The sequence below is a fragment of the Loxodonta africana genome, chromosome 12 (assembly GCF_030014295.1).
Source record: "Loxodonta africana isolate mLoxAfr1 chromosome 12, mLoxAfr1.hap2, whole genome shotgun sequence".
Taxonomy (NCBI): domain Eukaryota; kingdom Metazoa; phylum Chordata; class Mammalia; order Proboscidea; family Elephantidae; genus Loxodonta; species Loxodonta africana.
In genome coordinates this window covers 93,334,687-93,346,964 of record NC_087353.1, presented here as the reverse complement: position 1 = coordinate 93,346,964, position 12,278 = coordinate 93,334,687, and the positions used below count along the sequence as shown (strand labels likewise).

The 12,278-nt window shown below is 43.2% G+C and overlaps 1 protein-coding gene across 1 annotated transcript in view; it reads left to right on the top strand.

The window, feature by feature from the left end:
• Nucleotides 1-1,676: 1,676 nt before the first annotated feature.
• The window catches only part of GNA12 (G protein subunit alpha 12), a 129,532-nt gene continuing 118,930 nt past the window's right edge, over nt 1,677-12,278 (top strand). The window contains exon 1 of the mRNA XM_003416500.3: nt 1,677-1,975. Coding sequence (XP_003416548.1) covers nt 1,691-1,975 — 285 coding nt within the window. The 5' untranslated portion in view covers nt 1,677-1,690. The remainder of the gene's footprint in view (nt 1,976-12,278) is intronic.

Here is a 12,278-nt window from a genome sequence, read left to right as displayed (position 1 = left end):
TTAGAAGCGGAGCGATATAGAGACAGAAGGCAGGGTTCTAGTTTGCCCTTGGGTGACCTTGGGTTAATCATTTTGCTCTCTTCTGGTCTCATTTTATATACCTGTGTATGGTGGGGAGGGGCCCTGGTGGCACAGTGGTTAAGTGGTAGGCTGCTAACCAAAAGGTCAGCAGTTTGAACCCACCAGCCAATCCATGGAAGAAAGACGTGGCAGCCTGCTTCCATAAGGATTACAGCCTTGGAAACGCTATGGGGCAGTTCTACTTGACAGCAATGGGTTTAGTTTCTGGTTTTACGTGGTGGGAAGGGGGACCTAGACCAGATGACCTTTGAGATCAAATCTGGCCACTCCTCTGGAGATCTTAAAGGACACCTTCGTTCCTTCCTGGAGGTTCCAACTCAGGAGCTCTGGGATAGTTAAGGATATCTAATAAGATCTGTTAACATTTATCAAGAGCTTACTCTGTGCCAGGCACTACGCTAAGTATTTTACACGTGCATGTTCTCAGTTTACATCTTTATAACAACGTGAGGTAGTTACTACAATTATTCCCACCTTCTTGTGGATGGTAGTGCCGTGGAGTCAATTATGATTCATAGCGACTCCACATGACAGGGTAGAACTGCTTCATAGGGTTTTCTTAGCTGTAATCTTTATGGAAGCAAATCTCCAGGCCTTTCTTCCGTGGTACCACCGGGTGGGTTCGAACTGCTAACCTTTCGGTTAGCAGTCAAGCACTTAGCCATTGTGCCACCAGAGTACCGCTACTCCTATTTTACAGATGAAGAAACTGAAGTTAAGAGCAGCAAAGAAAGTTGCATAAAATTATGCAACTAGTAAGTGGTCGACGGGAGATTCAAACTCAGTGCGAACAACTCCACTCTGCTGTGTTCATCACATGCTCTGAAAGGCTTTTCTCGCGGGTGAGTTCGATGACTAGCGAGCTCTTAGAAAGTGTCTGAAAGCCCACCTACTCTCCGTGTTCATTGTTTGAAATACATGCCCCATCCCTCGCCAGTGTTTCTAGAAGGAAAATGCTTTAGCAACAGCTTTCTCTCTCAACAGAAGATGGGCAGTTGGGCCTCTTACGGACATTCTCCAGCTTTTGGGCAATGTCCGAGGCCGCTCCGCCCGCCTGCTGGTCAGCCCCGAGCTGGGAACCGAGGCTAACTCTTTCTGTACACCTGGCATTTGTGGTCACGCCCCACTCAACGAATCCCCCAATCGCAAACCCGTTCAGCCTGACTGACGTGCTCTAAGATCAATGAGAATCGAGAATGGTGGGTGGCAGCCCCGCCTCCCCTCTGACCCCGCCTCCCTTTCATTCTGTAAGAAAGAGCTCCGGCGCGGGGGTCCAATGAGAAGCGCGGAGCTGGAGCCCGAGGCCCAGGAGCCCGCCCCCGAAGGCCCCGCCCACGTCGGCACCACCCCGCCCCAGGGGCGGGAGCGATGCTGCGCCGGAGGCGAGAGGCACCAATCCGAGCGCGTGCGCGGCCGGACTGGCAGCCGCAGTCCCAATGGCGCGCGCCGCCCCGCCGGCGTCCCTCCCTCCCTCCGCGGGCCGAGCGCGGCCGGGCGAGCTCGGCGTCGGGCGGCGGCGGCGGCGGCCTGAGGAGACGCCTGGGCCGCGGGGCCTCGCCGGGCCCGGCCTCGCCGGCGGGTCCATGGCCCGCGGGCCGTAGCGGCGGCAATGTCCGCGGTGGTGCGCACGCTCAGCCGCTGCCTGCTGCCGGCCGAGGCGGGCGGCGGGGCCCGCGACGCGGAGCGGGAGGCGCGGAGGCGCAGCCGCGACATCGACGCGCTGCTGGCCCGCGAGCGGCGCGCCGTGCGGCGCCTCGTCAAGATCCTGTTGCTGGGCGCCGGCGAGAGCGGCAAGTCCACCTTCCTCAAGCAGATGCGCATCATCCACGGCCGCGAGTTCGACCAGAAGGCGCTGCTCGAGTTTCGGGACACCATCTTCGACAACATCCTCAAGGTGGGCCGGGACCCGGGGCGCCCCCACCCCGCACACCTGTCGGCAGGTAGGGGGACACCGGGGGTGCCCCTCCGCCCCGCACACCTGTCGGCTGGTAGGGCAGGCAGGGGGACCCCGGCGTCGCCCCCATCCCGCACACTTGTCAGCAGGTGGGGCAGGTAGGGGGACCCCCTAGGGGCGCCCCTTCCGCCCCTGCACACCCGTTGGCTTGTAGGGGGACCCCCCCGGGGCGCCCCTTCCGCCCCTCCCCTGCTGGCCGCGCGTACATCTGTCAGGCAGGTAGGGCCACAGCCGCCCTCCTGGGTCTCTTCCTCGCGAATCGCCCTGGCCCAGAGTCTTCCGCATCACCCCCGAGGGGACACTGAAGTCCCCAGGATGCGCTCCCCTCACCCTTTCTTCCCTTGCCACCCCCCTCTCCTGCACCTTCCCCCTGTACCCAGGGCTGGTGGATGTGGTACAGCTGGCCAGCTTCTGGGGACTGGCAGAGTGGAGAAGGCTACTCCTGGACACCCGAGGGGAGGAACATGCCACTGTGGGGAAGGGCTGCAGGGTGGCATCCGCCCCTTCCAGCTTCCTAGGATGGGGAAACAGCACTTAACCTGCCCTTCGGGGAAGTTCCAGAGCTGTGTCAACCGGGGGAGAAGCCAGCCAATAGTCTCTCTTTCTAAACTTTTCATGATGAAAACTTTAAACATACACAAAAATAGAATAGCGTGATGGTACAGTGAACTTCCACAGTGGTCATCTTGTTTCATCCCTACTCCCTCTCTCTGTTCCTGCCCCCATTATTGTAAAAGCAAACCACAGACATCTTGCTGTTCATTAGGAAATAATTTAGTATGTATCTCTAAATGAGAAGGACTCGTTTTAAAAACATAACCAGTATCAAACGGAAAAATTAATAACAACTCCTTAATATCATCAAGGGGAGTCCCTGGGTGGTGCAACAGTTAAACACTGGACTACTGGATGAAAGGTTGGCGCTTGGAACCCACCCAGAGGCGCCTTGGAAGACAGGCCCTGAGATCTGCTTCCAAAAGGTCACAGCTTTGGAAGCCGAATGGAGCAGTTCTACTCTATACGTGAGATCACCATGGATTGGAATCAACTTGATGGCAGCTAACAAGAACAAAATATCAAATATTCAGTCCGCATTCAGATTTCCTCCACTGCTGCATAATTGAGTAGTTTGAATCAAGATACAAAGACAAGCCTTACACTGCCATTTTTATCTCCTAAATTCCTCCTTAATCTCCATGTTCTTCTATGTCTTGTTCCTTTTTATTTGTTGCAGTGTATTTGTGGAAGAAATGGCCATTTGGTCCTGTAGAGTTAACAGAGCCAGGGATCTAGTCTCTCTCTTCTGTGAGCCAGTGCTAACGGCCCAGAAGAAGTCAGTGTGGAGAAAACTGAGGATGAGGGGAGAGTATAGTCTATCAGACACCACTTACATGGAGCCTTCTCCGCCCCCCCCCCCTTTTTTTTTTGATTTATCTTTACCCATTTCTCATCCCCTCGCTCTTTTCCAAGCCCATTCTGGGGAAATCAAATTGCAGGAATGAAGAAAGTTGTTTCAAAGCAGCAGTAAGGAGGAAGTTTGTCATCCCAGGAAACCTGCCTGGACTCTGGATTTTATGGTGCCTGAGGGATGTTAAATTTAGCAAGAAAAAAAAAAAACAGTTACCACTGAGTCAACTCTGACTCATGGCGACCCCATGTATGTCAGAGTAGAACTGTGCTCCATATGGTTTTCATGACTGTGACCTTTCAGAAGCAGATCTCCAGGCCTTTCTTCTGAGGCATTTCCAGGTGGGTTCGAACCACCAGCCTTTTGGTTAGTACTCCAGCGCTTAACCATTTGAGCCACCCAGGGCCAAAGGGCCAAAGAAATGCATCTAGTACATTTTTTCACTTCTACCATGAGGAATCTCTCTGGCTTTGGGGATGAAGTGACCTCTTCGTGAGCCCTCAGTGCTGGAACCCCGACTCCAGACTTCCAGGCCTACCTTCTTCCAGGATTGCCTCAGGAATCTTGCGCCAGTATTCCCACTTTACATATTTGTTCGTAGAATATGTCATTTTTGATAGAAGTAGCTCTTTTAGGATCCCAACTGGAAGAAAGTCATTTGAATGATAAAACACCCCTTTCCTTTTCACCTCTTTCAAAAGGCTCTCTGTGAGTCAGCCTTCTGGCCAGATACTTACTGAGCTTTGAAGGCTGGGTGCCCAGTGTGATTCACGGGGAATTGGCTGTGCGTTTTTTTTAGAAATCCCCTCATCTGGGGTAAAGTGCATCGATTGTCTTCCAGAGCTTGGTTCCTAACTTCCCTGCCAAAGAGCCTGATTTTATTTTTGCTGCTTTCCTCGCCCCCAGAGCCAGGCAGGTATAAACGTATAGTGACTTAGCGGACTGCAGCCCATTTTATTTCAATCCTGGAGGCAGAGAAAGTATTTGAAAACATAGAATCTTGAATCTAAATCAGCATATTAAGTGTGTTTTGGAAAACCCAGCCCTAACCTATTCCCAGTGCATATAAACAATTAACTTTTACTGGCTTCCTTATCAACAGCAGCACAATTTGTTAACCACTATTCAGTTTTTCTTCCAACTTTTTATTACTAATAACCAAACCAAACCTGTTGCCGTCGAGTCGATTAGGACTCATAGCAACTCTACAACTCTATTGGACAGAGTAAAACTGTCCCACAGGGTTTCCAAGGAGCGTCTGGTGGATTTGAACTGCCAACGTTTTGGTTAGCAGCTATAGCGCTTAACCGGTACACCACCAGGTTTTCCTTTTGTTACTAATAATGGTTCCGTATTAAACTCATGTTATCTGTCCTGACCACCACTTCAGTAATCAGAAATTCATCATTTTGTTTGCAGCCAAAAATCCTTCCCTTCACATTCCTTTAAACAGATCACTTTGGGAAGAGACTCTTTGAAATAAGTTGCTTTGCATGGCTTTAGAAGTGAACGTTTGAATGATACTGTTTGTGTCTGCATATAGATTTAGGATGATTAACAGGTTATTTTTAAAGCACTTACAGTATCCTGTGCATCCTGCAGGCCTTTTCATATATGGCATTTAGTTTTCATCACGCTCAGATGGTATTGTGCCATTTAGCCAGTGAGGAAATTAAGGAGAGAGAGTTTAAAATCTGCTCTAGGCCAGGTACCTAATTAGAAGGTGACAGAGCTGGGAATCAAACCTCGCCTTTTTTTTAATTAAACTTTTAATTTTGAGACACTTGTAGATTCATATGCACTTCTAAGAAATAAAACAGATCCCATGTACCCTTTGTCCAGTTTTCTTCAAAACTGTAGTAGTTTTCTTGCAAAGCTGTAGTATCATATCGCAACAAGGATATTGACATTGATACAGTCAAGATGCAGAACCTTTCCATCACCACATAGATACCTCATGTTGCCCTTTTATAGCTACTCTCACCTTCCTGTCCTTCTCTGACCTTGGCAACCTCTAATCTGTTCTCTATTTCTATAATTTTGTCATTGCAAGAATGTTATATAAATGAAATCATGGCGTATGTGATCTTTTGGAATTGGCTTTGAGCAGTCAGTATAATTCCTTGGAGGTTCACCTAAGTTGTCGTATGTTTGTTCCTTTTTATGGCTGAGTAGTATTCCTTGGAGGAACCCTCGTGGTGCAACTGTTAAGCACTTGGCTGCTAACCAAAAGGTTGGAGATTCAAACCCCCCCAGCAGCTCCACAGAATAAAGACCTGGCAATCTGTTCCTATAAAAATTACAGCCTAGGGAGCCTTATGGGGCAGTTTTACTCTGTCACATGGGGTCACTATGAGTCAGCAACAACAAAAACGCTATTCCAGAGTATGGAGGCACCACAGTTTGTTTAACCATTCATCTGTTGAAGGGCATCTGCGTTGTTTCCAGTTTCTGCCTCTTATAAATTAATCTTCTATGAACATTCATGTACAGGTTTTTGTGTGTACGTAAGTTTTCATTTCTCTGGGATAAATGCCCAAGAGTGCATTTGCTGGGTTGTATGGTAGCTGCTTGTTTAGTTTTCTAAGAAGCTGCCAAACTTTCAAAAGTGGCTATACCGTTTTACATTTCTACCAGCAATGTCTGAGTGATCCAGTTTCTCTGCATCCTTGCGAGCATTTGGTTTTGTCTTTTTTTTTGTTTAGCCATTCTCATATATATGCAGTGGTATCTTATTGTGGTTTTAGTTTGCATTTCCCTGATGGCTAGTGATGTTGAACATCTTTTCATGTGCTTATTTGCTATCTGTGAAATGCCTCTTCGTGTTTTTTTTGCCCATTTTCTAATTGGATTGTTTGTTTCTTTTTCTGTTGAGTTTTGAGAGTTCTTTATATATTCTTGATACTAGTCCTTGGCAAGCTACGTGGCTTACAGATATTTCTCCCAGTCGGTAGTTTATCTGTTCATACTCTCAACAGGATCTTTCACAGAGTAAAAATTGTTCATTTTGATGAGCTTCAGTTTATCCGTTTTTCCTTTGATAGATCATCCTTTTGGTGTCAAGTCTAAGAACTCTTTGCCTAGCCCTAGATCCTGCAGATTTTCTCCTTTTAATATTTTTTTCCTAGGAATTTTATAGTTTTACATTTAAATTCATGATCCATTTTGAGCTAATTTTTCTATAGGTGTGACATTTTAGTCCAGGTTCATTTTTTTGCCTATGAATGTTTGATTGCTCTGGTTTCATTTGTTGAAAAGATTACCATTCCTCCATTGAATTGCTTTTGCATCTTTGTCAAAAGTCAGTTGGGCATATTTATGTGGGTCTGTTTCTGGGTTCTCTCTTCTGTTCCATTTATTTATATGTCTCTCTGCCAAAATTATGCTGTCTTTATTACTGTAGCTATCTGTTGTCATTCAGTGCCATCGAGTCGGTTCCGACTCATAGCAGCTCCATGTGACAGAATAGAACTGCCCCATAGAGGTTGCCAGGTCTCTCTTCTGTGGAGCCATTGGGTGGGTTCAAACTGCTAACTTTGGGGTTAGCAGCTGAGTGCTTAACCATTGCACCACTAGGGGTCCTATCTAAACCACCCTCATAGCGACCCTATAGGACAGAGTAGAACTGCCCCTTAGAGTTTCCTGTCTAGTAAGCTTAATATCAGGTAGAGTGACTTCTACTTTATTCTCCTTTCTCAATTGTTTTAGCTCCTCTAGGACTTGTACCTTTCTATATAAATTTTGAATAAGCTTGTCTATGTCTATAAAAACCTTGCTGGGATTTTTATAGAAATTGCATTAAACCTGGAAATCACTTTGGAAAGAATTGACATCTTTGCTATGTGTAGTCTTCCAATCCACAGTCACGATGTGTCTGCATTTATTTAGATTTTCTTTGACTTCTTTTATCAGCATTTTGTAATTTTTAGCATACAGACCCTATACATGTTTTGTTAAGTTTATCCTAAAAATTTCATTTTCTTTGGAACAATTGTAATGGTATTGCATTTTTAATTTCAGTTTTCACGTATTCATTGGTAGTATACAAAAAATGTGATTGACCTGTGTATGTTACTCTTACGTCCTATAACCTTGCTGAGCACACTTATTAGTTCTAAGAGTTTTCTTGTAGATTCCTTGGGGTTTTCTATATAAACCATAATGTTATCTGCATATAGGTGCAGTTCTGTTTCTTCTTTCCCAGTCTATGATTTTTATTTCTTTTTCTTGCCTTATTGCGGTGGCTAGAACTTCTAAGCAGAGCCCTGGTGGCATAGTGGATAAGAGCTCACCGTTAACCAAAAGATCAGCAGTTCAAATCCACCAGCCGCTCCTTGGAAACCATATGAGGCAGTTCTACTCTGTACTATAGGGTCGCTATGAGTTGAATTGACTCAACAGCAAAGGGTTTGCTTTTTGGCTTTGTGTTTTTTTTTTTTTAGAACTTCTAGTACTATGTTGAATAAGAGTGGTGAGAGCAAACATCTTTGCTTTGATCCCAATCTTAGATAGCAAGCAGCCTTTCACCAGTAAGTATGTTGTTAATTGTAGATTTTTCTGTAGATGTTATCAAGTTGAGGAAGTTCTCCTCCATTCCATAACTTGGGTGTTAACCACAAAAAAACAAACCCAGTGCTGTCGAGTCGATTCTGACTCATAGCGACCCTATAGGACAGAGTAGAACAGCCCCATAGAGTTTCCAAGGAGCGCCTGGTGGATTCGAACTGCCGACCCTTTGGTTAGCAGACGTAACACTTAACCACTGCGCCACCAGGGTTTCCAACTTGGGTGTTAGATTTAATCAAATGCTTTTTTCTCTGGATCAGTTGGTATAATCATGTGATTTTTCTCCTTTAGTGGCTTGAAATGGTAGATTACATTGTTTGACTTTTGAAAGTTGAACCTGAACCAGCCTTGCATACATGGAATAAATCTCACTTGGTCATGGTGTATAATTTTTTTTATCTGTGCTGGACTCAGTTTGCTAATTTTTTTTCTATCTAACCTTATGAGATACATTAGAGATATTGGTTTACGATACTCTTTTTTGGGTACTGTTTTTTTTTCTGGTTTTGGTGTAGCCTCATAAAATGAGTTAGGAAATGTTCTCTCTTCTGTTTTCTGGAAGAAATGTTTTTGTGTAAAATTGGTGTTATTTCTTCTTTGAATGTTTTGTAGAAGCCTCCAGTAAAACCATCTTGGACTAGAGATTTCTTTTTTGGAAACTCTGTAATTAAGAATTCAATTTCCTTAGTAGTTATAGAACTGTCTTAGGATGGGTCCTCTAGAGGAGCAACACCAGGGAAGTGTGCGCGTGCGCACGAGTGTGTGTGTGTGTGTGCGCGCGCGCATAGAGAGAGAGAGATTTATTTCAAGGAAATGGTTCATGCAGTTGTGGAGGCTGGCAAGTCTCAAATCTGTGCGTCAGAGGTCAGGGTGGAGGCTTCTCCTGACTCATGTGGATGCAGGGCAAGGAACTCAAAATTGGCAGGTCAGATGGCAGGTTGTTGGCTCACATCCCAAGAACCAGAGGTCAAAAAATGATGAGTTGGATGTAGGATCCAGAGAGTACAAGCTTTGTCAGAACATCTATATATATTGGATTCAGGCCACACCCCCATGGAAATTCCCCTTTCAGCTGATTGGCTGCTCACATCAGCTCACAAATGGAGGATGATTGCATAATATCTGCCAAACCACGGAGAATCATGGCCTAGCCGAGTTGACACATAACCTTAACTATCACAAGGACTATGCAGGACAAGTGGTTGAGTTTGGGTAGTTTGTGGTTTTCAAGGAGTTGATCCAAAGTTTTTCATAGTATTCCCTTTTAATGCCTGCAGGATCTATAGTGATATTTTCTGCTTCTTTCCTGATATTTATTTGTGTCTTTTTATTTTTGTCAGTTTTAGAGGTTTATCAATTTTACTGTTTTTGGGTGAGGGGGGAGAACTAGCTTTTTGTTTTGTTGATTTTTCTCTATGATTTTCCTGTTTTCGATCTCATTGATACCTGCTCTTTATTATTTCCTTCCTTCTACTTGCTTTGGGTTTATTTTTGCTCTTTTTTTTTTTACTTCTTGAGGTAGGAACTTTTATTATTGAGACCTTTTCTCTTCCCTAATGTAAGCAAAGTGCTATAAGTTTTCCTCTCAACACTGCTTTATCTGCGTCCCACATACTTTGATATGTTATATTTTCATTTTTATTCAGTTTTATGTATAGTTTAATTTCCTTTGTGACTTCTTTGACCCTTGATTATTTAGAAATGTGTTGTAATTTCCAAGTGTTAGAGATTTTCTTTTGTCTTTCTGTTATTGATTTCTAGTTTGATTCCATTATGGTGAGAGAACATAGTATAATTTGAATTCTTTCAAATTTGTTGAATTTTGTTTATGACCCAGGATATGATCTTTCTTGGTATATGTTCTGTGGCCCTGTGTTGATGTATGTTTCATGGACATTTGGAGGAAAAGAAATGTGTATTCTGCTGTTGTTAGATGAAGTGCTCTGTGTATGTCAATTGGATTTTGTTGGTTATGGAGTTGTTAAGTTATTCTGTATCTTTGCTGATTTTCCATGTAGTAGTAGTTTTGTCAGTTGCTGGGAGCAGAATTTTGAAGTCCCTGTCTATAATTGTGGATTTGTCTGTTTCTCTTGTATCAGTTTTTGCTTTGTGTGTTTTGAGGCTCTGTTGTTTGGTGTGTACACAATTAGGATTGTTACATCTTCTTGGCGAATTGACCGTTCTATTTTTATATACTATCCCTGTTTATTTCTAGTAATTTTCTTTGCTCTGAAGTCTACTGTGTTGGATATTAATATATCCACTCATGCTTTTATTATTATTATTAATAATGCTTTCATTGTATATGTTTTTCCATCCTTTTACTTTTAACCTACCCATGTGGTTGTTTTGAACTGAGTTTCTTGTAGATAGCATATTGTTGCATCCTATTTTTTTCCCCACCCTGCCAATCTCTGCAATTTAAGTAGATATTTAGACCATTTACATTTAAGGTACTTTTTAATGTGTTAGGGCTTAAGTCTCACGTTTTGTTTTGTTTGTTTCCTCTGCTTCTCTGCCTGTGGATTACTTAAACATGTTTTAGGATGCCATCTTGATTTGCTTATTTAGTTTTGAGTATATCAGTTTGTACAGTTTTCTTAGTAGTTCTAGGTTTACAATATATATGTATCTTATCACAGTGTACTGTACCAGTGTTTTCCAGCTTTGAATGAAGTGTAAAAACTTCCATTTAAGTCCCTTTATGCTCCTCATGTTTTAGATATAAATGTTGTATCACATCAGATTGTTTTGCTTTAGTCATCAAATATGACTTAAGAAACTCATGAGAAGTGTGATTATTTTATTTACCCCTGTTTTTATGTATTCCAGTGTTCTTCTTTCTTTTCTGAAGTTCCAGGCCTCTCATTATCATTTTCATTCTGTTTAGAGAACTTCCTTTAGCCATTCTTTTTAAGGGTAGGTTTGCCAGCAATAAATTCTCTTAGCTTTCCTTTGTCCCAGAATATTTATTTCCCCTTTCTTCTTCTTTTGTTTTCTTTTTTGTAAATAATATTTTATTGCATTTTCAGTAGAGGTTTATACAACAGTTTAGATTTCCATTCAACAATTTCTACACAACTTGTCCCATGACTTTGGTTACATCATTCACAATGCTTGAACATTCTTGTTATTTCTGTTCTAGTTGTTCCATTTCCACTAGTCTAGTTTCCCTGCCCCCTACATTCTCATCTTTGTTATAATTTTTGACTGTTTGGTCTCATATGGGTGATTTTTTAAAGGGACACAGTACTTATAGGTGATATTCATTATTTTATGAGCCAGTCTCCCATTTAGCTAAAAGGAGACCTTATTTTTGGTTCAGGGCTTGAAGAGTATCTCAAGGCAGTAGTGTCAGGGATTCCTACAGTCTGAACCAGTCCAGTAAGCCTGTTTTATTTATTTATTTTTATTTTTTTAGGGATTTGAGGTTCAGTTGTACATTTTTCTCCCATTCTGTCAGGGTCAGTTTACTGTGGCCCTGATTAAGACGGTTGGCAGTGGTAGCTGGGCACCATCTAGTTCTTTTGGTCTGAGGGTAGATGAGACTGTGGTTCATGTATACTTTTAGCCCTGTAGACTAGTTTCTTCTTTGGGTCTTTGGTTTCCTTCTTTCTCTTTTGCTCTGGATGAATAGAGACCAATAGTTGTATCTTAGATGGTCGTTCACAAGCTTTTAAGACCCCAGACACTACTCACCAAACTGGGATGTAGAATGTAACTTTATGAACTATATTATGCCAATTGACCAAGATGTCCTATAAGACTATGGTCATAGTCCTCAAACTCAGAGAACCAATCCTGCATGGTGTCCCCTTTATTCTTTTTGTTTGTTTGTTTCTCAAAGATAGGTTAGAGCCAGGTTTTTTATTTTTTCCTGAATTTTATTTATGTTGTTGTTTGTTGAGACTACCCATGGCAAAACATGCATTAATTTAACAATTTCTACATGTGCAGTTTAGTGATATTGATTGCATTCTTTGAGTTGAGCAACCATTCTCACCCTCCTTGTCTGAGTTGTTCTTCCCTCATTACCATAAACTCACTGCCCCTTAAGTTACTATCTGATCTTTTAAGTTGATGTTGTCAATTTGATCCCCTATACCAAACCAAAACCCATTGCCATCGAGTTCATTCCAACTCATAGTGACCCTATAGGACAGAGTAGAACTGCACCCATAGAGTTTCCAAGGAGCAGCTGGTAGATTCGAACTGCTGACTTTTGGTTAGCAGCTCTTAACCACTGCATCACCAGGGCTCCATTATAGG